The sequence below is a fragment of the Equus caballus genome, chromosome 20, assembly GCF_041296265.1.
Source record: "Equus caballus isolate H_3958 breed thoroughbred chromosome 20, TB-T2T, whole genome shotgun sequence".
NCBI classification, from domain to species: domain Eukaryota; kingdom Metazoa; phylum Chordata; class Mammalia; order Perissodactyla; family Equidae; genus Equus; species Equus caballus.
In genome coordinates, this window is record NC_091703.1 from 34838928 (window position 1) to 34864714 (window position 25787).

At 55.1% G+C, this 25787-nt stretch overlaps 3 protein-coding genes across 8 annotated transcripts; 1 reads left to right on the plus strand and 2 right to left on the minus strand.

The window, feature by feature from the left end:
- Positions 1-49: 49 nt before the first annotated feature.
- On the plus strand, positions 50-2347 carry SAPCD1 (suppressor APC domain containing 1). 3 transcript variants are annotated; one of them, XM_001491643.5, is made up of 5 exons: positions 50-656; positions 905-1045; positions 1530-1625; positions 1726-1815; positions 1910-2347. In XM_001491643.5, the coding sequence occupies exons 1-5, from the start codon at positions 543-545 to the stop codon at positions 2003-2005; spliced, it is 537 nt and encodes a 178-aa protein (XP_001491693.1). In that variant the 5' UTR covers positions 50-542; the 3' UTR covers positions 2006-2347. The 3 variants fall into 3 exon arrangements, with proteins under 3 accessions (XP_001491693.1, XP_014589798.2, XP_023480403.1); XM_014734312.3 differs by having other exon boundaries at positions 409-656; positions 1726-2347; XM_023624635.2 differs by lacking the exon at positions 1530-1625 and having other exon boundaries at positions 409-656.
- Positions 2244-11632, minus strand: VWA7 (von Willebrand factor A domain containing 7). Of its 3 annotated transcripts, none has more exons than XR_011429974.1 (17): positions 11230-11632; positions 10669-10917; positions 10052-10333; positions 9454-9550; positions 8730-8840; positions 8078-8273; positions 7790-7959; positions 6327-6439; positions 6015-6131; positions 5337-5522; positions 4710-4842; positions 4432-4584; positions 4230-4322; positions 3587-3888; positions 3369-3503; positions 2984-3158; positions 2244-2882 (listed from the first exon to the last, which is right to left on the minus strand). XR_011429974.1 is itself a non-coding variant. In XM_001491697.5 (17 exons), exons 2-17 carry the CDS (start codon positions 10900-10902, stop codon positions 2709-2711), a joined length of 2676 nt encoding a protein of 891 aa, XP_001491747.2. In that variant the 5' UTR covers positions 10903-10917; positions 11230-11632; the 3' UTR covers positions 2244-2708. The 3 variants fall into 3 exon arrangements, 2 of the variants coding, with proteins under 2 accessions (XP_001491747.2, XP_005603806.2); XM_001491697.5 differs by having other exon boundaries at positions 3369-3508; XM_005603749.4 differs by having other exon boundaries at positions 3369-3508; positions 11121-11238.
- Positions 11633-11679: 47 nt separating this feature from the next.
- Positions 11680-25491, minus strand: VARS1 (valyl-tRNA synthetase 1). 2 transcript variants are annotated; one of them, XM_023624631.2, is made up of 30 exons: positions 25104-25491; positions 24426-24847; positions 23202-23336; positions 22971-23109; positions 22605-22729; positions 22431-22515; positions 22127-22227; positions 21865-21992; positions 18503-18667; positions 18180-18261; positions 17564-17683; positions 17375-17483; positions 17190-17284; positions 16850-16940; positions 16487-16611; positions 16298-16401; positions 16053-16211; positions 15847-15937; positions 15631-15736; positions 15473-15543; positions 15264-15389; positions 14800-14904; positions 14641-14709; positions 14480-14558; positions 14226-14353; positions 13697-13852; positions 13319-13525; positions 13135-13246; positions 12679-13004; positions 11680-11824 (listed from the first exon to the last, which is right to left on the minus strand). In XM_023624631.2, the coding sequence occupies exons 2-30, from the start codon at positions 24810-24812 to the stop codon at positions 11756-11758; spliced, it is 3795 nt and encodes a 1264-aa protein (XP_023480399.2). In that variant the 5' UTR covers positions 24813-24847; positions 25104-25491; the 3' UTR covers positions 11680-11755. The 2 variants fall into 2 exon arrangements, with proteins under 2 accessions (XP_023480399.2, XP_070101346.1); XM_070245245.1 differs by having other exon boundaries at positions 22431-22518.
- Positions 25492-25787: the final 296 nt, after the last annotated feature.

Genomic DNA, 25787 nt, shown 5'->3' on the forward strand with positions numbered 1-25787 from the left:
ATACAGTGAGAGGGGCCGGCCCAGTGGCGAAGTAGTTAAGTGCGCATGTTCCGCTTCGGCGCCCAGGGTTCGCCGGTTTGGATCCCGGGTGCGGACATGGCACCGCTTGGCAAGCCATGCTGTGGCAGGTGTCCCACATATAAAGTAGAGTAAGATGGGCATGGATGTTAGCTCAGGGCCAGTCTTCCTCAGCAAAAAGAGGAGGATTGGCGGCAGATGTTAGCTCAGGGCTGATCTTCCTTAAAAAAAAAAAAAATACAGTGACATTGCTGTAGGGAGACCCTCCGATTCTACCCATGGGGACTTCATGACACCCAGCTACTTCAACAGACCCTACAAAAACAGATGAGAGGGAAGACACAGGAGCCCAAGGGAGATGGTCTGGTCTTTCCCCTTAAGTAGGAACACCCCAGCCTCAGACACAGCAAGGAGGGCTCTGACAGGCTGAAAGACCAGGTGGGACGGGTATAATACACTGGGGAAGGGGAGGGACCAGCCCAGTGCACCAGTGGGCGTGGCTCCACCCTTCCCACCTCACAGCCATGGGGAGCCCGGGTGCTGGTGGGCTGCCCCTGGTGCAGGCTCCCTACACAATTCTGCTGCTGCCGCTGGGGACAAGCCGCCAAGACCCAGGGGCTCGGAGCTTCTTCCTCTGGGTGAGTATTAGTACAACAAGAGGTCCAAGGGGAAGTCCCTCTCCCTAGATCTGCCCCCCACATTTGTACTCAATTTTGAGGACTCATAAGTATCCCCCCTTCTTCCCCTTGCCCTCCAGGTCCTCAGGGACCAGTCTGGGCTCACATTCAGTGACCAGACAGTGAACTCAACCAGGGGTTGAGAGAAAGGGCCATGGCCCAGAACCCTGCTGTGGAGTCAGTCAGCCTTGGCTTCTTGCCTTTTCTAGCTGCAGAGGATGCAGGCTCTGGAGAGGGAGCAGGATGCCCTGTGGCAGGGGCTAGAGCTGTTGGAGCATGGCCAGGCCTGGTTTGAGGGCCGTCTGAGGGAGGCACAGCAACAGCAGCTGCATCTGGGGGCCCTTGGTGAGGTACGGGGCTGCCCCATGGTGTGTGGGGGTGAGGGGAGCTGGGAACATGTGGACACAGCCTGAGACCAGCCTGGAAAGGAGAGAGTTAATGGGCAGGGATCATGAATTCGAAGCAGCATTGTAATGACAGGATGCCACCAAGTGTTAGGTTGGTGTTCATTGTTGGGATTGGAGGAGGCTGGCCTGCATTCCATTCAGAGGGACACAATTTGGATTACTGCATTGAGATGGGGGAGTGGCCTGGATTATTCCACTGGGTCAGGGATGGACAGGGAGGATCCATAAAGAATAGGAAAAGGGGGAACTCTGCTATTTGAGGGGGATGGAGGAACTGGACTATTAAAGAGACGGAGTATTGGATTTTTCCCCCTGCCTGGAGGGGTATTGGGATGAAGGGATCCAGGTGGAGGAGAGGTGGTGATAGAGGAGTGGCAGATGAACCTTAAGTTTTCACCATGTTGTCAGCCTCCAACTCCTTCTTTAGAATTTTCTGACAGATTTACACTCAGAGCCTGGTGTCCCCCAGTTAGCCCAGATTCAAAAGGTGAACATCTGTTTGCAGAATCTGATTCAGGGGAAGGTGAGTTTATTGTTTTTAGTTTAGACTTTTGGGAAGTAGGGGTAGAGAAGGGACTTGGGGTCAGCACTGGTTTAACAGAAAACAGTGAATTTCCCCCCAGTTCTCCCCACATCCCTTGAACAAGGCTAATTCCTGCGCCACCAAGGACTGGAAGGGAAGGCCAAGGAAGCAGAACGTGTGGCATCAACAGGTAAACTGTAGGGGAGTGAGGGGAGGGCAGAGCCCTGGCCCCATGGGGGAGGGAGGAGCACAGATGCCCAGATTATTTCTCTCCTCTTCTCCAGGAGTTGTCAAGGCAGCAGAAAGGAGTCATTCAGCCAAAGGGGGAGATGGCTCAGCCGAGCTGCCCCAAGTGGCAGAGGGGCCCTACCAGGGTCTAAGGCCTCCTCTCCTTCCCCTCAGTTGGTGACAGAAGAGGCTGAGTCAGAACCCCCAGCCTTCTTATTCTGCTTCTTAACTCAACAGCTAAATGGCTCCACATGGAGGGTCAAATGAAGTCCAAACATGTTGGCGTAAAGTTTCTTCTCTGCTCCTGAAAACTTCCATTTCATCTTCTTTGTGTCTTAAGCCCTCACTCTCCCCTATGTGATGTGCATAAATGATCTTTCTTTGAAATCCTTCTGGGGAGAAGACATGTTTATTGAAACAGTCCTTCAAATTTAAATATAAAAATAAAATAGAAGCTTCTCCAGAATTTCAAATAAAAATAGTTCTATACATAACACTTCCTGGTACCCTCCTACCCCACTCCCAACCTTAGTCTCTGCCCTATTTATCTTCCCCTCTCCCTGAGCTTGGGAGAGCATGAATAAGTAGTAGAATCAAGATGCTACAGAGAAATAGCAACTTTCTCCAAAAATGAGTCTTTGGTTTGATTCTCACAAGGATTAGGGAAAGTGCATTCTGGGAAAATCCATTGCCCTCTATCCCAATCTCCCTAAGAAAGAAAAGGGACAAGTGCATTAGAAGGAAAGCCTCCATCCCAGCTGAGAGAGATAGGGTCTGGAGGCCCATGTTACCTTCTCACCAACACGGCAAGATTGAAAATAGTGCTGGAGGCCCATCCCCCTAGGGGCTGTTGTGTCACCAGGAAGCCAGACCTAGCAGGAGCAGTACCCCTCCAACTGTGCCCCACCAGGTGTTGCCCGCCAGCCCTCCTCCAGCTATGCCCCGAGTCACCAAAGTGGAGGGACGAAAGCCAGGGCTGGCCGTGGTGAGGACGGGGCCAGACGAGTGGGCAGGGGCAGCGAGCTGGTCCTGGGGAGAAGAAGATTGTCAGGGTGCCTGCACCCAAATTAAGCCTACACCGCCCTCCCCTTGCCCTGCGTACCCTGCGATGGAAAGTGGGGTTGCCTCACCTGAGGGGCAGGGGCCAGCACCAGGAGCCGGAGGAAGGCGTGGGTCGGGGGCACTGAGCTGGCTTCTCGACCCATCGCAGTCACAGTCACCACCACCACGGAGTCCGGGGCGGCTGAGTCTGGGACCTCCAGCCACAGGCGCCCCCAGGCGGACTCATTGTGTTCTAGGAGAACCCTGGAGAGGGGATAACAGACCTCAGGCTGAAGCCCCGGCCTGGGCCGAGAGCCAAGGGGCGGAGCCAAGTGCAGGTTGGGCGGGGAGGAGAGAATCGGAAGGCCAATCGGAAGGGGCCAGAGGCGAGGCTTAAAGGGCGTGTACCAGATCCCACCCCCCCGGAACCGAAAGGTCGGGGTAGAAGGGAACAAGAGGGTTCAGGGGCTGCACCTGGAAAGGTTGGAGGTGAGAGCGAAGCTGGGGTTGACAGATGCCCTGAGATCGAGATCCTGAGGGCCCGAGAAGCTGGCGATGTGGAGGCCGAGCGGGGCCTTGGTGCCTGGGGCCAGGAAACCCGGGGGGCCACTGAGCTGCGGAGGAGGGCGGGTCAGGAGAGGAGCCGCTCCTTTTCTCTCCAGCCCCAGCCGCACCTTCCCCTTGCCTCTCACCTCCAGAAGGACAGGGACCACAGAGCAGGGCTGGGGGGCCGCCCGGTGCAGGCCCTGTCCCCCTCCGTCCTGGCCAATCAGCTCCAGGGAAAATGGTCCCGCGGTGGACAGGAGTGTGGGCGATAGCGAGGCAGCCAGGAGACCTCGCTCCCAGGGTCCCATGGGCTCCAAAGGCACCCGGCCCAGCTCGGCACCCTTGGGGACTCCTCGAAGGACGACGTGGGAGAAATGCGGCAAAGGATCTCCAGATTCGCCTCTGGAGCCTAGCCCTGTCACTTCTACCAGCAGCTGGGTCTGGAGACCTGGGACAGGAGAGAGGAGGGGAGAATCTGCGTGAGATTCAGAGACCGAGAGAAAAGAATGAACAGCTTTTGGGATAGGGGTTACCTCTGAGGAGTACGGATGGAGAAAAGGGGTTACCTCTGAGCGATATTGATGGGGAGAGTCAGAAGGGAGTTCTGGGATCCTGGAAATGTTCTAAATCTTGAACTGAATGATGGTTACATGGGTGTATTATATGAAATCCATCCGGCTGTACACTTAAGTTTAATGTAAGTCATAACTCCATAAAAAGTTAAATATATGTAGAATTTTATATATATATAAAATTAATGAACAAGACAGGGGTGGGGAATAGATGTACCTGCAACTGGCTGAGTCAGGGGGTAGAGGCCAGGGTGGGGTCCTTCCCCCACAGGGATCCCAAAGTAGAAGAGGAAGTCCAGGGAGGTCTGGGCTGAGGAGGTCAAAGGCAGTCAGAAACCTTCCTGAGATGAATGTAACTGATAATTGCTCTCTCAGCTCCACAGTCTCCCATCCTTTCCCAGAAATATCTCCCTCCTTACCTTGCACTCTCACCCTTGGAGTGCCCTTGGCTGTGACCTGGATCTCCCAGGTCCCTTTCTGTAGGGGGTCATTCATGGTCACCATCCAGAACTGCCCAAAGCGGCGAGTGTGACCCAGAGGCCCTTCGCCTTCCTCCTGGCCCTGGCAGACTCCTGGGTGGGAGTGGGAGGCAAGAGATTGTCACATGAGAACGCCTTCCCCTTAGTATATTACCCCTCATTCTCCAGTCCCCAGTCTCCATTCTTCCCTCTGCCTTGAGGGACACACATGGAAGTACCTGCAGGGTTCCTGATGCAGAAACTGCTGACCTCCCCGTGGATTCGCACTGTGAGCCTCTGGAGCAGCCCATCCACAATGAACACAAGTGGCTTCCCAGGCACCACGACAGGAGGTTCCAGGGGAAGTGTCACCTTGAGGGAGGAATAAGACCAAAAAATAGAGGAGAAGATAAGACATGGAACGAGGTGAGAACAAAGACAGGAGAAAGACGGAGACAGAAAGAAACTAAGTCTCCACACATGGAGAAAGGATTCCAGTGAGAGAGTGAGGACCAGGGATGAAGTTATGGTCAACGACAAATTTGGAGGCAAGGGATTAAGGATAAGGCAATCACTTCTTGTCTCCCCTTAAAAGATGGCAGGACTTCCTGTGGTAGCCCAGGACAGAATACTGGAGGTCAACATTAGGGGGGAGGGGTGGTACTAATATGGGAGGAGCAGTGTGGAAGGTGGGTAGCCGTGGATCTCAGAGGGAGAGAAAATTCCTTTCCCACCCTTCTGTCTGGAATAGTAACACATCAATAGGAGCTGTTCCCTTTCTCCTTGAGAAAGAGAAATGCAGCGTCACCCATCCTCTCAGTTCTGAGGTGAGAGCCCTGGTCCCTCTGGCCCCCACACTTACTCACCAGGTCAGCCATGCTGTCCCCAACAATGGCTGCCACATCCCTAATGTGCTGGTCTTTGGTAAAGATCACCTCTCCTCCTGAGGCCAGGGCCACTGCTTCATATGGCTCAAAACGCAGCGGGGACAAGACCTCACGCCGAGCTCGGTGCTGAACCCTCGATGGGTCTTCTGTCACCAGGAATGTAACCTGTGCCCGGAAGAGAGGCCAGTACTTGAGGGGTCCAAGTGCATCTACCATCATAAACAAGGCTCCCTTGTGCTCAAGCTTCCTATAGAGCTGATGATTAGTGGTAAGCTCTCTGTCTACCCTCTGGCTGCTACTGAGGGCCTCCCAATGACACAAGCCCCTGGTCTTCAGTTAGTAGTCACCATTCCCTTGTAACTGTCACTATATGTCATCCATATAGTGGATTGTTGGCAATGATATCTCCAGTTCTTCAAATGGTTTATTGGGGGCAGGTTCAAATACGAATTCAGCATCATTAAGGGTAGGGCCTCCCACTCTTTAGTATTGTTAAAGGGATCAGGAAATGTTGTACTCATTGTCTGCTTCTCCCACGCCATGCCAAGGCTGGTTCAACCACCATAGTGTGGTGTGATCTTTGTTAGGAGATTATTGTCATAGGGTTTTCTGCATCCCTGAGAGGCTAACACTGCGTCTCCCACCAGCTATGCTCACTCTGCAGCGCCGCTCCTGAGTCAGGGATTCCACTCGGTTGGTGAGAAAGGCATCCTTCGGGGAGGCATCAGTGAAGACAAAGATGTCTGAGAGTGGAGGTGTGTGCAGCAGGGCCAGCTGGCAGGGAGGGAAAGGGCTGATGTTAAATATTGCGACAGTAAGGGAATGAGTTGGGCAAGCGTGGGTGAACCTAGTGGGACTAGGCTTTGAAGGCAGGGTCGGGGGTAGGGTCCCAGGAAGGCTCTAGCTCCCTTTAGTAGTGGGGCTTGGAAAAACAGGGAGAAGAAGGGAAAGGAGTAGGGGAGGGCAGACCTCCAGAGCTGACAGGCACATCTCAGGCTCATCTCCACCCCCCAAGGCTTGGATCTCATTGAGTTGTTGCCAGAAGCTGTCAGGGTCACTGGTTGTAAAGACGGGGCCAAACCCTAGGGAGGGAGAAAGGAGGTTGAGGTAAGTGAGGAGAGGGCTCCCCTCATTCCAACCTAGCACCACCTCCCCAGTCAAGAGGCCTGCTGTGCTCCTGGGGTGGACAAGTATTAAGATGACAGTATTCCCTTATATTTATATGGGCAGAGCAGGGCAGGGGCAGGCAGGGGGTAGGTACCTCTAGTTGGAAAGTGGACCTCAATTCCCTAACAAAATGGCAGCACTCCTGTGGTCCTGAGTGGGCCTTTATATTGGGTACATGTGTAAGTATAAAAAACAACTGGGGGGTCGGCCCCGTGGCCAAGTGGTTAAGTTCGCGTGCTCCGCTTCAGTGGCCCAGGGTTTTGCCAGTTGGGATCCTGGGCACAGACATGGCACTGCTCATCAGGCCAGGCTGAGGCAGCATCCCACATAGCACAACCAGAAGGAGCTAGAACTAGAATATACAGCTATGTACTGGGTGGGGCGGTTTGGGGAGAAGAAGAAGAAGAAAAAAAAAACAAGATTGGCAACAGATGTTAGCTCAGGTGCCAAAACAAAACCCAAAACAACTGGGGCCTTTTTCCTCACCAGAAAAGCCAGAGAAATAACGGTACTTACCTCAGAGGGTTATTGGGAGGACTAAATAAGTTGATTTTGTAAACCTTAGAATAGTGTTTTGCACATAAGGGCTAAATTCTTAATTATTCATTTATTCATACCTTCATCAAATATGTAATAAGCCCCTATTAAATGCCAGCTACTATGAGATTTATTCAGACAAATCACACTTCAACCCTGCCCTTAGGGAATTCTCAGTCCTATAGGCATTTTATTTGATCATCATTTCAACCCTGGGAGATAGGCAGGATAAGACAAGTACTGACCTATTTTGTGGATGATGGAGTTGAGGCAAAGAGAGCTTGAATGACCGGCCTAAGTAAGACTAGTTAACCCAGCCCAGATCATCTGACTTCCAATTCAGGGGGCAAAGAAATACTGTGTAACTAGGTGCCTCAGACACTTCACAGAGGCCTGGATCCCAACCCCCACCTTCATCTCAACCTCTAGCTACAGGAAATGGAGAGAAGTGAAAATGACTCATTAGCCTGGAAGCCTAAGAAAGCAGAGGCCACCTGCCTGAGCACAGATCATGATTAAGCTCATACGGAAACTGTTGTTATTTTGGAAACAGTGGAAGAAGGGGTCTATTGTTCTGTATATGCACACAGGTACCATAAAGGCTCACTCAGGAAGTGCCACCATTTTGCTAAGAAAGTGGAGCCATGAGGCCCACTTCCCCACCAGCGGCATTTACCCCTTGTCCTGGACTTTCCTTCCCTCCACTATCCCAGCCAAACTATGTTTACCTGGGTCATGGAAAGGCACCAGGACATAGTGGACAGGCTCCATGGGGCTGCCCCGCCGCTGCTCCACAATGTGGCGAGCCTGGATTTTGGCAGCGTTGATCTCCTCACCCATACTGCCCGTGGTGTCCAGGACAAAGCTCAGGCTGGAGGCTGGAGAGATGTCCAGCAGCCTGGGGAGCAGGCCAGAGACACAGTGAAGGATCTGCATATTTGTCCCCAGCCCCAGGTTTCTCAGCATCACCAGGAGTCCTCAGCCATTAGGGAGCCCACCTCCAGGAGGCCACTCACCTGGAGAAACCGCTGTCTCCCAGGCGGCTTCGCAGGAGGCTGAAGGCCTGGATAGAGGCCAGAAGGGCCAGTTTTGCAGCCTGGAGGTGCAGCATGTGGTGCGGGGAAAAGCCTGGGGATGTGCTATCCTTGTTGATGCCTCCCCGTGGTGGCTGGGAGCTGCTCCGATCAAAATGGCCCCCATGGCTACATTTCCCTGGGTTGGGGAAAGGGATCTGGAGGGTGGAGGTAAAAAAACCTGCTACCTCCTAAGAAAAGGAGACCCTTTCTGACCTGGCCTGACCCTCTCACTCCTCAGCAAAGGATCAGCAGGAAATGATGATATTTTGTGGGGAGAAAATCTGGAATAAATCTGGAGGGGTCAGTCACCAAAGCACTTGGTGGAGCCCCTGATCCTTCCAGTCGGTGCCCAAAAGCTGCCCTTGGGCAATTGAGAAGTCATCCGCTGAGTAAGAAGCTGCTCCCCCACTCCAACAATCACCGCTTCAGTGGGCCTCCATCCACCCACCCCATTCCCAACATCCTCTCCTTCCAGGAAGTGATGCCATAGGAAATGGCACAAGGGCCTAGAGGACCGAGATCCCTAGCAAGAGAGCCAAGGGAAAGGAAGTGACTTTCTCCCCTTACTTCCGGCGGCTTTCCTGTCTGGTACCTGGAGGTTTAGGGGGGTGAGTTCCAAAGTAGCCAGAGGTGAGGAGTGTGAAGCCCAGCAAATTCTCGGGGCAGCTCAACTCCTCGCAGTCAGAGCAGGTAGGATCGCCCACTAGGAAGAGAAGGCAGGGGTCCAGAACCCAAGATTCTGCTGCCCCCAACCATTTTCCTTGTCCACCCAAACATCTTCAGCTTTTCCTCTCAACTAGAACAAGGTGAGAACCCATAGGTACCCTTTAGGTTTTCTGAACTAAAACCTGGAGTCCATGGGCTGGCAATGACACTGACTAATTGAGACTGGGACTGTGCTAGAAAACCCAGAAGTGTGGGGACCAATCCTATGGGGATTGTGCCCTCTGTGAGCTGTGGACAGGAAGTGAACTTGTAATGGACAGGAGGCAGCTTCTGGGTCATAGTTCAGTTGGAAGGACGAGGGGGCTGTGAGAGAAAGCCCTGTGTGATCCAGTGGGCAAAGGAAGCCATATGAAAGACAGAGCACTTGACTGAGGTCTGCAGACTTGGTCCTGGCTCTGTCCTCCCCTGTGGGACCTTGGGGAAGCCACCTAACTGAGCTGGCTTTTAGTTGGACTGGGTGACCTCACAGGTCATTTCAGAGATGAAGCGATGTCACATTCTATATGACCTCAGGATGTGACATGGTGGTTGGATGGGCTGAGAGGAGGTGGCTCTGTGGGCTCCCCCAACCACTGGGGTCATGGCCATACCTTGTGCCAGGCTCCCGAGCTCCCGCCTTGGCCAGAGGAGGTGAGGGTGTGGCTGCTGCTTCCCCAGTTCCACCCAGTTGCTGTGACTATAGAAATCCTGGTCCCGGGGGATAGGAGGAGAAGGGGAACAAGGCACTAGTCTGACTGTTCTCATAAACACCAGCCCTAACTCGCCACTCCTATGAGTTCCCCACCTAGAAAGCTCCTCCCATTCCTACTATTGTCAGTCCTCTCCACTGCTCTCTCCCCATTGCCCAGGGCAGAGCTTTACCAAAGTGGGAGTCTCCTAGTGTTTCTTCCTGTCTTACTCAGAGTCCCACCAAAGGCCTTTCAGTGGCTGACCAGGCCCACCTCTCTGACTCAGCGCCTTCCTCTCTCACCCTCACTTCTCTCCAGCTGCTACGGCCTCCTGGCTGTTCCCGTAGGAAGCACTGCCAGTTTGGAGTGAGGGAGCTAAGGAATAGCCTCAGGGCATTGGCAAGCAGTGCCCCCATCCCTTCAAGAGAAGGAGGAGGCATGATTAAGAAGGCACCACCTGGGAAAGGAAGCCTGGAAGTGAAGACCCCCCTGACCATTAATTAGCCAACTCTATTCTCACCTGCAAGGCATGAAGTGCAGCCCCGAGGCGCTGGCGGGCCAGGGTGTGGTCAAGGGCTCTGGCAGCCACCAGGGTCTCCCGTAGAGCCCCCACCAGGCGTGTGTGCCCTTGGCCCAGCCGCTCAGCATCAAAGTGCAGGTCAGGGTCATTCTTGGAAGTCGGCAGGAAGTCCTGGGCTGCATTGGCACGAGATACCTCCCCTAAGGCTGCTCGGAACCGCCGGGAAGGAAACCCGGGTCCAAAATAGGCGGCAAAGAGGTCATCAGCAAGGAGGGTGCGGCCCTGTGCAAGTGGTAGGAAACAGGGGTCCAGGGAAGCTCCTTGGATTGGACCACTGCCCACATTTCCTCAGCAACTGGAGCTCAAGGCTGGGTGTGGAAGGGATTGAAGGTGCTGGCCCCTACAAGGGAGGGGCAATCCTGGACCTTTCTAAGGAGGGGGGACTCCTGATTTTAGGACCAGGACTCCTGGGTATTGTTGCTGCAGGGGGCACAGGAGGGGAGGTGGGAGAGGGCAGGGGAGTGTCCCTTCTCTTGGCAAGCAAGGCCCTCAAGGAGGAGAGGTCCCAGGGAATCGGGGAATCAGGTTGCAGTGTGACAGGACCCAGGGACACTCACCAAGAAGTCCTCAAGATGAAGAGGAGGCCGCCCTGGGGGTGGCTGCTCCAGGAAGAGCTGCAGGGTAACATTGAGAGCTGCCTCCTCAGTCAGGTCCTGGTGGGTGATGGAGCCAGGGGCAGCCAGGAGGCTCCAGATGTTGGGGAAGAAGGCAGATGCAGGAGGCAACAGCAGCTGCAGCAGCAGCAGCACTGAGGGGCCCAGGTGGGATAGGGACTCCTCCAGGAGGAGCATAGCTGAGGCATGGACCTGGGGAACAGAAGGCTTTCACTGGGGGAGGAAGCAGCCGCGATTCCAGGGCAGGCCTGGCTCTGTTTGTCTCCATGTGCACCTGCTTTGGCCCCTTCTTCCACTTTGTCTCAAGCACCTTATTTGCTCCAGCTGGCCTTCCCCGCCCTGTCCCTCGTCACCCAGACACCTGAGGACCTTATGAGGCCAACAGAGACATATACCTGCAGGACAGGGGTCAGTGGCTCCTACCCCGGAATCCCCCTCCCCACCCACCGGCTGACACCCTAGTGCACAGGAAGTCCGGGTCTTCCCTCTACGCCTCTCCCCTACCTGGTTGCTGGGTCTCCCGGCAGGGCAGCTGGGCGTGGCGTCACAGGGCACTTAGGTCAGAGTTATAATTAACCCAAGCAGGACTCAGTGGAGGGGGAGGGAGGCCCTGGGAGGGTGGGGGCACAACAGGCGGCCCCTAGCCCCTCTACCCACGCTTGCCCAAGGCCACAAGCAGCAGCCGGCACCAGGGCGGGCCTCCCTTGGCTGCAGTGCAGAGATGAGTGGAGAAGAGCTGAGAAGAGCCGAGAGGAGGAAGGGAGAGAGCAGCGTGACTCAGGCCTGGCTCAGTGCCAGGGACAGACCCAGATAGATGCACCTCTCTGCCCACCGGGACCGGTGCCTGGTGCCCAGCCTGCAGCTCTCTCATTACTCACACCAGCCACCTCTGAGGATTCAAGAACCCAGGCGCCAACACCCCCTCCCTGGCTCCACCACACAGTCAAGAGATGGTTTTGTGGCAAAATATTTTATTGCTGCCACCCCCCTGGTGGACCACTGGGGGTTATGAGGGTTGGAGATGGGTGTATCACAGCATCTTCTGAAATAGGGCAATGGCCTCGTCCACCTTCCTGAGCTCTGCTTCTGTCTGTTGCAGCTGGGGGTAGAAGAAGGGAGTGTTGGGTGCTGAGGACCCAGGCCCAAGAGAGGAGACCCCCCCAAATGCCCACAATGGCAGAGGGGTCAGAATTGGAAAGATGGGTGAGGACTATGGCCAGGGAGAGTAATTCGGGAACTATGTGTGCTTGGCTGGCCTGTTGCCCCCTAATTCTCACTAGCCTTCCCACCAGCACCCCCCCTTCTCGTCCACCATCACTGGCCTCTTGGGTCTTGCCTTTTCCCACAGAGTGGTCAGTTTTCAAGGACAAAGGGGCCTCAGAGCCCATGCGCCCCAGCCCCACCCGGGTGGTGGAGCACAGCATTGGGAATGCAGGCTCTAGGGAGGCACTTAGCCTTCACTTGTCAATGGCAATGGTGACGCTGCCTGCCCTGAGAGGGCTACTGGGAGAAGCAAGTGAGACAACCCCACGCAGCCACCAAGGCTCTGTAACCCTTAGCCTCCACTCCTGTTTCCCTCTGTGTCTGTGTGGTTTACGCCACTGCTCCTTCCTGGACAGATCCCCAGGTGAGCCCAGTGGGCTTCTAACTATATACGGTCCTGAGCCCAGCCCCACGAGAGTGGGATGCCGTGTTCCAGGCACTGGGTGGGTATGAGAGGTCTGGCTGGGAGGCAGGATACCTAGTTCTTGGTCTGCCTCCATCTTCAACTTGCTGCATAACCCTGGGCAGTGCCTCTGCCTCCCAGCTGTTCCTCATGTGCAAGAGGAGGAATCATAGGTTCCACTTGCTCAAGGGGCCTGGGCAGAGTGCAGCTGCAGGAGTGGGGTTTGATAATGGAGGGAGGGGATGGTGTGGGAGATGGGGAAGGAAATGCCCAACCACACCACACACCTTGGCTTCATCTGCCTCCTGGACTTTGAGGGGCACCTTGACAGCGTAGCCCGAGGCGGCGCGGCGCTCCCGCAGACGCTGGGCCTGCCGCTGCGCCTCACCTCGCTTGGCCTGCAGCTTGCCCAGCTCCCGGGCTGGGTCCACCAGCCCCTGAAGCTGCAGGTGAACGGAGCAGCGGTCAGAGGCCACGGCCACAGCACAGCCATGGGGTGCAGGAGCCCCCAGAGCCAGGACAGCCACCACACCCGCGCTGGCCAGCGCCTGCACATAGCCTGACACCGCTGACGCGAGGGCGCCTGTGGCCTCATCAGTCACTTCCAGGAAACCTGCCAGAAAAGGGAGGAAGGTGAAGCCCGGCCCCAAGGAGACAGGAGACAAGGCAGCCATGCTGGATACTGGTCCCCGAGTGGGCTCAGGGACAGTGGGACAGGGTAAACATGGGGGCCTGAGGCTCACAGTCAGGCCAGATCCGGGTGAGGTTGTAGTCAGCACGCAGGGAGCGCACAGCTCGAGTGATGCTCAGGGCCAGCTCCATGGCAGCTTCCGCCTCAGGGTCTTTCCAGGAGCACTGTGGGGCAGAGGAGGTGGTGAAGAAGGCTGGGGGACAGGCCTGAGCCCCCCTCCAGGCCACACCCCATACCTCTGAGGGCTCTGGGTAGGGGGTAATGCAGAGGCTAGGGGGAGCTTGTGGCGTCCGCCGGGGCAGCCTCTGGAACAGCTCCTCGGTCACGAAGGGCATGAAGGGTGAGAGCAGCCTCAGACCAACGTCTAGACAGGTGTAGAGGGTCTGACGGGCGCACTCAGCTGCCACCTGGTCCACTCCATTCAGCACAGGCTTCAGGCACTCCTAGGGGACAGGGAGGCATAGGGCTCAGGGCTGGAAAGGGTCTAGCCTGCAGCCCTCGCTGCACATGTGAGGACTGGGAGGGGGACAGGTTGGCTCAGGTCTCATGGCCAACCACTGGCAAAGCAAGGCCCAGGGCTCTGCTGTCCCCTGCCCCACTTGGCTCCTCCTTACCAGGTAGACATCACAGAGCTCATACAGCCAGAAGCTGTACTGGGCGGTGGTGATAGCTGGGAAGTCGTAGGCCTGGAAACCTTGGTTGCTGAGCCTCACGGCCTCAGTCAGCCGGCTGCGGATCCAGCGGTCCACCAGGCTCTCGTGGCCTCCAGGCTTGGGAGAAAGGGGCATATCAGCCAGGGGGCTACCATATGCCCAAGGGGAGGGGGCCAGAACCCCACAGGGGAAGGAACCATGGGCAAATCGGCGTTCCAGGAGCAACCACCATGTGCCCAGTATCTGGGGGAGATGGGACAGGCTCCCCGCCACCTTGAGAGAGGACCCAACGCCCTGGGCGTTCCCTGTAACCATCTGTCCCTGAATCCATCTGTCCACCCAGCTACAGGGAGGCTCCTTGGGGGCCAGGGCTGGGCTTCTTAACTCTGTGGCTACAGTCCTGACACAGCATGGGCCGTGCTTGAAGCTGGAGTGGCAGGGCTGCAGCCTGTGTGGCTGCTGGCCACTTCGCTGCCTACCAGGCCCTCACCTCAGAGGTGGGTGAGGGCACAAAACCCTTCCCAAGGCCACGGAGGGCAAACTTGGTGGCGTTCCAGAGCTTGTTGCAGAAGTGGCGGTATCCTAATATCCGGTTCACATCCAGGTTGATGTCACGACCTGGGTTGGGGTGGAGTGTGAGTCCTGGCTATTCTCCCTCCCTCCCACGCCCAGGGCGGACAAGGAGAGGGGTGGGCCTCAGAGGAGGAGGAAGGATGCGGCTGAGAGAGGTTTTGGGGGCCATACCCTGGGATGTGTAGGCGCACAGCCCAAACCGGAGCGCGTCAGTGCCACACTCGGGAATGCCCGCTGGGAAGTCGGCCTTCTGTGGGGAGGAGTCAGGGGGCGTCCGGAGCCAGCCTCACCCACCTCTGCCCACCGTCCTGCCCCAGGCTCACCCTCTCTACCTGCCCTTCTTTAGCCTTCTCCACCTCGCTGGGATCCAGGTTGCTGTTCAGTAACTGGTCGTGAAGGCCCTGAGGGGGAGGGGGAGTGTGGTCAGGGGCTGTGGCCACAGCCCCACAGCCCCACAGCCCTTCCCCACCTGGCCCAGCGCCCAGCCCCACCTGCAGGGAGACTCCATGGATAACGTCCAGAGGGTCGATGACATTGCCTAGAGACTTGCTCATCTTCCGGCCGTGGGCATCTCGCACGATGGCGTGGAGGTACACCTGTGAGGCAGGGGAAGGGAAGACCCATGAGGATGCGTCTCTGCACCTAGACCCCAATGCCCCCTGCCAGGCCCTGCATCTGGTCTGCCCCACTCTGAACCTCAGGCCCCTTAGTGTCCCTGCCAGCCCATTCAGTGCCTTTATGAGACTCACAGGCACTCCCTCCTCTGGGAATGCAGGACACAGAATCAGTGAGCAGAGCCTAGGCTGGCTTTGTGCCCCCACAAGCCCCATGGTCCAACCTGCCCACAGCTGTCCTTAGGCCCTGCCTTGTGCCCCACCCATGCTGAGCCTCAGCTGTGGCACAGGAGGACAGGTGCAGTGGGGACTGTGGGAGGGGGTCTCAGCAGGCTTCACACCTCTCTGAAGGGCAGCCTGCCAGTGAGCTTCAGGCCGAGCATCACCATCCTGGCCACCCAGAAGAAGAGGATGTCATGACCGGTCTCCAGCAGCGTCCCCGGGTAGAACACACTCAGATCTTCTGACTAGGGGCAGAGCAGAGCATGATGGGGAGCCACGCACCCACCTCCAAGACCCCACCCGACCTGGGCTGGCCTTAGGGACATACCTGGTTGGGCCAGCCCAGGATGGAGAAGGGGAAGAGGCCCGAAGAGAACCAGGTGTCCAATACGTCCTCATCTAAGGGAGGCCAAAGGTCAGAGGTCAGAGCCAGGAGGTGAGGATCAGAGCCCTACCTTTGCCCTCCCACCCCAAGCCCCGCCTTGCCTTGCTGGAGACTGATCTTGTTGGGGGACACTCCAAACTCCTTGGCTGCCTTCTCGAGGGCCTCGGCCTCGCTGCGCCCACTCACCCAGTACCGCCCATCAGGGTCCTGCCACAGGTGGAGTGAGTACCCAAGGGGATGCCTCTGCCTTGCCCTGACCCCTCCCCCAACCAAGCTCCCCCAGATGTGCCTGTATCCAGCTCTGGCCCAGCTCTCACCTCCCCTGGGGGTACAGCTGGGTCACTGACAGTGATGAAGTAGGCTGGGATGCGATGGCCCCACCACAGCTGCCGTGAGATGCACCAGTCCCTGCAAATGGCGAGGGGAAAGGGAGGGAATCAGCAAGGGGAGGGAGGTGCCCTGGCCTGTGCCAGGCTCAGCCCCTTGCCCAGTCACCCTCCCCACATCGAGGCGCTTGTCGCACCGGATGTTGTCCATCCAGGCGTGCCACGTCCGTTGATGGGCCTCAGGCAGGATGCGGAGGTCGCCCCGAGTCACAGCAGCACTGGCAGCCTGGGCCATCTCCCCACAGCGCACGTACCACTGCGGCCGCAGCAGAGGCTCCACCACGTCCTTGGACCGGCTGCAGGTACATGTGAGTGAGGAGGCTGGGTGGGGAGCACCCTGAGGAGCCCTCCCCTCCCTGCTTCCTTGACCACGTCCCCTCACTTGCAAAGTGGCACCACCATGGGGTTGTCCTTGATGTCACGGAACAGCCCCTGCTCCTTCAGCGCCGCCAGCACTGCCTTCCTGGCCTCAAACCTGGGCAGGCCCTGGGTGAGAGACAGGCCTCATTATGGCCATGCCTAGGAACCCCGTTGTCTCTAGGCCCGGCCCCCACGCTGCAGGCAGTCTCACCAGGAAAGGTGGGGGCACGTTGACAAGGGCCCCTCGGGAGTCCATGATGCTGATGGCTTCCAGCCCATGCCGCTGCCCAACCTCATAGTCATTCTGGTCATGTGCAGGGGTGATCTTCACCGCACCTGGGGTGCACATGGGGGTGCTAGGGTCACGAGGGATTCAGTGGATTCCCTTCCCACATGCATCCCCTTTTGCTGAAGGATGTGGCTCCCACACCACCCCTGTCCCCTACTTCCCCAATACATCCCAAGAACCAGCCCTGCCTGTTCAGGCGAAGCATATTTTCTTTGAGAGGGAAGATGGACGGCTGGGTGTGCCTCATGGGCTCCTTCCTCTCCCCAAGGCCAGTCCCTTGCTCACCTGTGCCAAACTCCATGTCCACAAAATCATCGAAGACAATGGGGAGGCTCCGGGACAGGAATGGGTGGATTACACTCTTCCCCTTCAGGTGCTGGGGACAGAGGGAGATGTTAAAAATGCGTGACAGGCTGGGCCCAACTCCCCCCAACCCCAGACCCTGACTGTCCCAACACCCAAATTCCATCTTCAGGGCCAGAAAAGAGCCCAAAGATGAGTTTCTAATCCGATTCTCTCCCCTCAGCCAGAGGGACTCAGTCCCCATCCCACCCTCACAAATAGTCTGGGAGCTCCTTTTCAGCCAGTATTCATCCCCCAACTGTGGGCAGCACCCTCACCATACCTGGTATCTGGGATCTTTGGGATGGACAGCTACAGCCACATCTCCCAGCATTGTCTCAATCCGAGTTGTCGCCACCACCACCTCTTCGTCGCTATCTGGGGTGACAGGAGGCCTTGTGGTCATGGGGCTGGCCCCTTCCCACCCCTAACCCACCCAGCCCAGAGTCCTGTTGCCCTGGCTCCTACCTGAGCCTTGGACCTTGTAGGCAAAGGAGACAAGGACCCCAAACTCCACCTTCTCCTTGTAGCCAGGCACGGAGAGCAGGGTGCGACCTGTCAGCTCCTTCTTATCCACCTGTGAGATGGGTATTAAGAGAGGCGGCCCAGGGGATGGGGCTGGGGTAGAGATGGAGGGAGCCTGGGCAGGGGGCATACCTCAATGTCGGAGATGGCGGAGTTGAGGGTGCAGGACCAGTTGACAAGGCGGGTACTGCGGTAGATGACTCCTTCCTCGTGGAGCCGGACAAAGGCCTCTGTCACAGCTGCTGACAGTTTCTAGGGGGAGCAGGGGGAAATCAGAGATGGGCCTAGGGGCCCAGGCAGACTCACTAAGGCAGGAGGGTACAGTGAGACCCGGCCTGTCCAAAGTCCCACCACCCAGCACACTGACCCCTTTGAGGGCTGGAGTGGGGAAGTACTTTTCTTGAGGAGGAGAGGGGACAATGGGAACACAACGGCAGGCAACAAGCCTGGTGAGGCTGGAGATGGCGGGGAAGCTATTTCGGTGCGGACAGGTGCTGGTGCAGAGAATCCTAGGAGCTCAGGCTCCCAGGGAGGGTGAGGCCCCATCATGTGCTGCCTGGAAGAATCTGAGCTCCTGGAGTGGCACTGTGACGTGGGGCGAGAAGTGGCATTTACAGCCAAGACCTTAGTGGTGTCCTCTGAGTGGGCTCGCCTCTTGGGGAGAGCCACGGCACGTGTACTCTCTTCTGCGGGGGAGCCACTTGGGGAGCCTCCCACTCCTGCCCAGCCCTGAGACCCTCCTGCTCACAGGGTCCATGGTGAAACAGGCTCGATTCCAGTCCAAGGAGCTGCCGAGCTTCTTCAGCTGGTGGTAAATCCGGTCACCTTTCCTGGAAGTGGACAGACAGGCCAAGATCAGCATGCAGGCCTGGGCTAGGGGGAGACATTGGGTGGCTCATGGGGCAGCGTAGGGATCACTCATCCCTCTGAAATTGACCTGGGCCCCAGAGCCAACCAAATCTCTGTAAGGGGGTCTGACCCTGCAGCCAGGATCGCAGGTGACAGAGGTCTTATCTGGACAGGGGACAGGGAGCCAGGGCTACGATGCCCACAGGGCGGCTGCACACTCACTCCTCTTTCCACTTCCAGACCTCCCGGAGAAAGGCCTCTCGGCCCAGTTGGTGCCGGCTCAGCCCCTGCTCGCGCCAGAGTTTCTTCTCCACCACCACCTGAGTGGCAATGCCCGCGTGGTCACAGCCGGGGTTCCACAGGGTGGTCTCTCCCCGCATTCGGTGCCTGTAGGAGGAGCATGGAGGACCAGAGGTGAGCAGGCAGGTAGAGCCTGGCACCAAAGGAAGAAGGGGCTTCTAGACAGGGAGTCAATGGACTCAGGAAAAAAAGGGGCAGTGGGGAGGGACCCTCCCGATTCTAAAATTATAGTCAGGGAGAGGAAATAAGCAAGGACAGTCTAGGCAATTTGGCAAGAGAGGAACAAAGAGGAGCCTCTTGCCCAATTAGATGGAACACAGGAGAAAGTTAGGACTGTTAAAACAGGAAGTTACTGTATGGGAACAAAGTTACAGACTGGGGAAACAAACCAGCCACTGGAAACAGATCCGAGCAGATTTAGTTGCTGTGAAAGATGGCATTTCCTTATCAGTAGGGAAAGGACAAACTATTCAACAAATTTGTTTGGGACAACTAGCTAATTAGTAGGGAAAAATCCCTCTACTTCCCCATATTCACAGAAATAAACTTTAGTCAGATTAAAGAACTCAAAATAAGAAAACAAAACAATGAGAAAAGCATCAGAAAATGACATAGTTTCCAAAAAAAAGAAAAAACAACACAGGTGAACATGTTTGTAACTTTGAGGTAGGAGAAGCCTTCCTTATCAAGACAGAACAGATAAAATCACAAAGAACGTTGGTAAACTGACTAGATCAAAACAACACCCCAGAACAACAAATCCTCTGAAGTTAATAACAACTGATAGACTGTTTTGGAGAAAATGATTGCAAGCTAGAAATGTTTTAGGGAATTAATGAGGAGATGAATTAGAGAAAGTGAGTAACATCGTGGGTCTCCACCCCCCACTCTCTGGTAGAAGTACATGCAGTTTACTCTTAAGCTCTATTTGATGTGGTACAGAAAGCATTAAACGCTAGTGAACCTTGTGGTGACCTTTTAGAATCACTAGGCACATTAAAGGCGGGGAGAGGAAATTACTATAGAAACACAATAACACTGCATTCATACGCTATTTTCAATGACTCATCAAAGTGTATTACATTCATTACTTTATAAGTCTGTTTATCCCCACTGTGTTCAGATCTCCTTGGGGACAAGGACTGTAGCAACTCCGTTCTCTTGCAGATAATAGATACTCAGAAATGTTGCTTATATGAACATATTTTATGAATTCCAAGATATTGTTAGATATTATTATTAAAGACGTAAAGCATGAGAAATGAAGATAAAAATAGAGTTTCCCTAAAAAGTATCTCTTGGGGCTCAGATTAACTTGGCAAAAAATAAATCAATAAAATATCATGGATGTTCGTAGAAAAATACCCTATTCTCTCCTCTAGGAATAAAAAGGGAAAAATATAGTTATACAACTCTCTTTAATTTCATTTTTATAATGTTTCGTTGGTGGAGATATTCAAGGCTGTTTGTCATGTGGTATTTTTGCTTCTACAATGTTGATATAAACCTATTCCATTTAAGAAGTGGGAGTTTCTAACATTTTATTTAAACCATGTCCATCAGAAAAAATATTGCTACTTTAAGAGCTTTGTAAGAAGTGTTATGTAAATAACTTGGCCATTATATGGTGTAGATATTTAATACAACTCTGTTTTTCTAGCTCTCAATTCCCTTGCAAAATGCTAAATCTGACATTGTATCTCCGGTGCCCAGAGCAGAGCTGGCACATAGTGATGTCCAATAAATACTTTTTGACTAAATTAATTTAATAAGTAGGTCACCAGAAAAACTTCTCAAAATTTAAAGATAATAAATAGACCGTGGTCTCCAAAGATAAAAAGTTGTTTTAAAATACTTTTTAAAAGGCATTTATCACCTGGAATAGTAGACTTTGTAGCTGTTAACTAATTAAAATATTAACAGGGTTGACGGGAAGCATGTGCTAGAACAGGAGAAAACATTTACAATATATACACCAAACGAAAAAATCAATACCTGGAATATGGAAAGAATCTCCCAGTAAACCAATGAAGGAAAAAAACAACAAAGAATCAATAGAACAATGGGCTAAAGATAAGTGCAGTTTATATAAGGGGAAACCTGACTGGCCAAGAAACAGGGAGAGGCACAGGCTCACTGCTAAGCCGACTGGCAAAGGAAGAGCGATGATGTCCAGGGTCGGCAAGGGCATGAGGAAATGAGTACCCTCACGGGCAAGTCTCGGAGGTGTAAATCAGTAAGGCTGTTTCGGAGGGCCACTTGGCAGCTTCTATTCGTACTTAATATAGCCATGCCCCTGCGATGGAGCAGTTTCACTTCCTGGTAGCTACACCAGAGAACTCTTCACATGTGCTTGAGAAAGCATGTACAAGACTGCGCATTCCAGCAAGGTTTTCAACAGAGAAAAATTAGGAACAACCATTAATAAAAAAGTCACTCTATTATGGTCCAGTCACGCTACGGAATACTGCGGAGCAACGACAGAGCATGAAGTCAGTCTATGAATAAAGATAAGGGAAGGTCTCTAAGATAAACTAAGTGTAAGAAGAAAGTTGTAGACTAACGTTTGGTTTGAGCCCTTTATGTTAAAGAATAGAAAAGAAAAGCCTGCCCAGGGGTTGGCCCCGTGGCCGAGTGGTTAAGTTCATGCGCTCCGCTGCAGGCGGCCCAGTATTTCGTTGGTTTGAATCCTGGGCGCGGACATGGCACTGCTCATCAAGCCACGCTGAGGCAGCGTCCCACATGCCACAACTAGAAGGACCCACAACGAAGAATATACAACTATGTACTGGGGAGCTTTGGGGAGAAAAAGGAAAAAAATAAAATCTTTAAAAAGAAAAAAAAAAAAGGAAAAGCCCGCCGAAAAGGAAAACTATAAGTTTCTATGGGTGCATGTACATGTAAGTAAATAGGAAAGATCTACATGGAAGTGGTAACAACGGCTAATTCTTGAGAGGGAGTAAGTCTGGAGGGTGTGGTCAGGAAATCTGAAGCTTTAAATTTTTACAAGAATATATTGACATACTTCTTGTTAAATTCAAAATAATGTTATTTTTAGTAGCAAGAGAAGAGAGTCTGCAAGTGGGGATGTTGGTTATTTGCCTAGGGCAGGATGCTAAGTGATCAGAGGGAAATGATGGAGAGAAGTATACCACCACCAGGGGGCAGAGCTGAGGGCCATTAGGGAAGGAGAGGATGGAGGGCCCCAGTCAGCAAAGAAAGGAACACGAGTGGAGAGCCAGAGAGGGCAGACATAACCAGTGGAGGGGAGGACAGGAGCTCACCATCGGGTCAGGGAGTCCTGGATGGCATTGGTGAGCGCGTGGCCCAGGTGCAGGGAGCCTGTCACGTTGGGGGGTGGGATGCACATCATGAAGATGCCCCGGGGATTTGGTGCTGACACACTGGAACGCTGGTGGGGAGAAAGGATGGGCTCAAGCTAAGGCTTCATGTCACCTCTCCCAGGCCCCTCCAGGGCAATGTATCCTTCAGCCCTGTCCTTCCCCGCCCCATCCCCTCCAGGCTTGGGCAGCAGTGCCCACTCACCCCGTACTCCGGCTTGAAGAAGCCCTGCTGCTCCCACCAAGGGTACCAGGCAGCCTCCACATACTGAGGGCTGTAGGAGTCAGGCATGGTGCCACTGACATCTGGGGGAGAGGAAGGGAAGGGTCGGTGCTGAGGCTAGGAGCAGCTGGGAAGGGGATGATGGGCCAGCAGAGAAGGACCTGGGCCTCCGCAAATCCTCACCAAGCAAAGTAGTGGGAGCAAGACAGAGCAAGAAGGGGTGAAAACAGAAGCAGCAGCAGCTGAGGAGGATGAAGAGTGGGGGGTCCCTTCCCCATCCTAGTACCTTTCTTTTCCCCAGGTGGGGTTGGGAGGTCATAGGTAATAACCCCAGGATCTCGTTTCTCCCTCTTCTCTGGTTTTGGTTTCTTCTGCTTGGGAGGGAAAGGATACAGGCCCGAATATCAGCCACCCCACCATGGCACCAAGCTTCTGCCCAGCTCCACCCCTAGCCTCTCACCTCCCCTGGGGGCGGCTGCTGCTGTTGGATCTTCTGCTTCTGTTGGAATTTCTCTAGCTTCTCCCGTTTCTTTGCCTCTTTCTTGAGTTGAGCAGCTGTTTTTGTGGGTGCAGGGACCTCAGGGCCTAGAGAGAGGCACAGAAATGGAGACGTGGCCCGCTGGGCTTAGCCCTCTGTGAACGGTGCTGCTATGTCCCAGATGGGCTATTTCAGCTGCCCAAGGGCTCTGCCATGCCGACCTCCCACCTCACCCTCCCACAGGCCCCTGTGCCAGTGATTCTGCCATTCCTAAGAGAAAAAAGAAAGTGAGCTGCATGGAAGGCCCCAGAGGGAACTCCTCCCCTCCTACCTACCACCCTTCCTCACCTGGCTGTTGGGAAGGAGGCCTAGCCCCTGAGTACAGAACCACCTCTCCCAGCACAGCCCGGAATTCTGGCTGCTGGACACATGTGGTAAACCAGCGAGTCACATTACCCCAGACCCGGCGGGCAGAGGGGTCCAGGACCTGGGATGGGGAAAAGAAATAACTATCCTTAGTCACCCCACGGTGAGGTCTGAGAGAGCTGCCTCATTCTTCCCCAGGCCCCAGCCACTCACATATCGGAAAGGCAGCAGCAAGGCTGTGACAGCCGCCAGGTCAGCCAGAGTGGGGGCCTCCCCAGCCAGGTAGGTGTGCAGCCGAAGCCACTCTTCCAAGGGGCTCAGGGCCCTGCCCAGAGCCCCCAGTGCAGCCTAGCAGGAAGGGGAAGGGGTATGAGACAAGGTTTGGTCGACCTCAATCCCCTCCCCCACCAATCCATTTGGCCTCCTTCCACTCCACAAATCAGTACCTCCGAAAGAGTCTAGTTTCTTCTTCACTGAAATGGTCCTAATAAAAATACTTCCTATTCCTTCATTAAATTCCTACTGAACTCTTTATTATATGTCAGATGCAATATATTAAACACAAGAAGTTAGAGTAAAGATTACATGAGGCAACACTTAATTGCTTCAACAAATATTTATTAAGCACCTACTACATGCCAGGCTCTTCTCTAAGGAATGAGGAGATAACTTGAACAGATGGAGCCCCTGACCTGGTGGAGTTTACTGTCTAATGGGAGAGACAATAAATGAGCAGATATAGAACGCATGACTATTTTTCTCCTCAAGTGCTGAGAAGAAAAATTAACCAGGGGGACTGGGAATTCTACACGGGGGGGCCTCTATTTTAGATAGGGTAATCAGGACATGAGGGAGCAAGCCAGGGTCTATGTCACACATTCATTCATTCACTCAAGAAATACTAAGTATCCACGTGTGCTCCATACTCTACAAGGAGGCAGTGTTATAAAGTCCCTAAGGCACAGCCCCACTCTGGAAGGACTCAGTTACAGTCTGCTGTGGTTATCTCTCCTTTCTCTTACTTCCCAGAATCCTCATTTCATCTCTTTCATCTCTTCCCAGCAACTGTCATCTCTCCCCACCCTACCTGCCTCTCTCATCTCTTCTTCAGCCAGTCTTTCCCACAATTCACAGTAATCGCTATCCTCACAGTTTCAGACTCATCAAACCTCTACTCAGAGACTTTAAAGCTCCTGGCACTAGGCTGTTCTCTGCACATATCTTTTAACGTCCTCAACATGAAAACTTTCGTTCTCATAGACATAGGAAGACTAAGGCTCAGAGGCAGAAACCCGCCCAAGGTTACCATACCAGGAGGCTATCTGGGATTTGATGGATCTTTTCCACATCTGACAGGCTGTCTTCCTGTGTCATTATCCATTCCAATCCCTGCTTCCTTCTTCTAAATTTCCCCCTCCTCTTTTTCTCCCTACTCACCTGGGGGTCCTGGGCGGAGCTTCGGAGTCCCAAGGCTGGCAGCGTTGCCCCACATGCAGCTGGTATTAGCTCCGTGTCGGAGTAACTGACCCACTGTTGGACAAGGACGGCTGCCCGGCTACCCCCAGGGCCCCCCAGGCCTGCTGGCCACAGCAGCTGGGCCACAGCTGTGGCCCCCCACACCCAGAGCCCACCGGGCCCCTGCTCTAGGGCGGGCAGGCGGGGTGGGGGAAAGGGAGTCCTGCTGGTCGGGGGCGGCTGGAGACAGATGCGGGGGTGGGCTCCTCCCCATCCCGGACCCTCCCCAGCCTCCCCGTAGCGCGCAGCTATGAGGGCTCGGAGGCTGGGGAAAGCATCCGGGTGAGGGGAGACGTAGAGGATGGACATAGTTATGCAGGGGCTCAGACGAGGTGGAAAAAAACCTAGGGACAAAGAGAGACAGGGGAAGACTGAGGGACCCAGAGGGGTCCTATTTGAGTAGAGAGGGGACACTCATGGGGGCTCCTCTACCGCAGGCGCCCGAGGCCCCCAGGACTGGGGTTCTGATCGGGCCTCAAGAGCCGAGGGCCCGGCTCTTGTAGTGACAGTGACCGTGAAGACTCCCCATGATCGCAGGTCCTCGGGAATGTGGGAGGCTAGGAGGGGCTCCTCGGCGTCCGGCGGGACGCAGGTACGTACTGGAGGGAGGTGGTCAGACTGAGCCGGGCGCCGGCCAAAGCTGGACCGGCCTAGCGACCGGGGCCGAGGAGTCGGGCGGGCCGGGACGGTGGGCGGTGGTTCTCCGGGCAACCCTAGCTCCCTGCGACAGCCGCCCGGCCGTCGGCGCCCACGTGTTCCCCCTTTGTGACAGCGAGCGCTTCCGGGCCCGCGGGTCCTGGCGCGGGCGGCCGAGCCCCGCCTGCGTGTGCGCGCTCGGCCCGCTCCTGCCCGACACCGTCCCTGGCGGCGCCGCCCGCCCGCTGCGGCCGCACGCACCGGGAAGGAAGTGGGGCGCGGGCACGGGAAGGAGGGCGCCCGGGACCGCGCTCCCGTCAGGCTCCGCCGCGGGCAGCCCACGCGGGGCCTCGGGCCGGCCGGGCGGGAGGGCGGCGCCCAGCGGGCAGCTCAGGAACCGGCCCCGGAGGATGCTGCCGGACGCGGGCCGAGAGGCTCCATTTCGCCAAGGCTCTGGGCTTGCCGCTCCTCCCTGCGCCTCGTTTCCTCCCGGTTGAGAGGAGGGAGGCGGGCGGGATGGCTTCCAAGGGCCCTTAATGCTGAAAACTCTCATCTGCAGTGGGAACTCCTGTTTGCTGAACGAGTGAATGAACAGTTAATTCCCAGTCATGACTCTCCACAATAAAAATTGTCACTTGTGTCTATCTG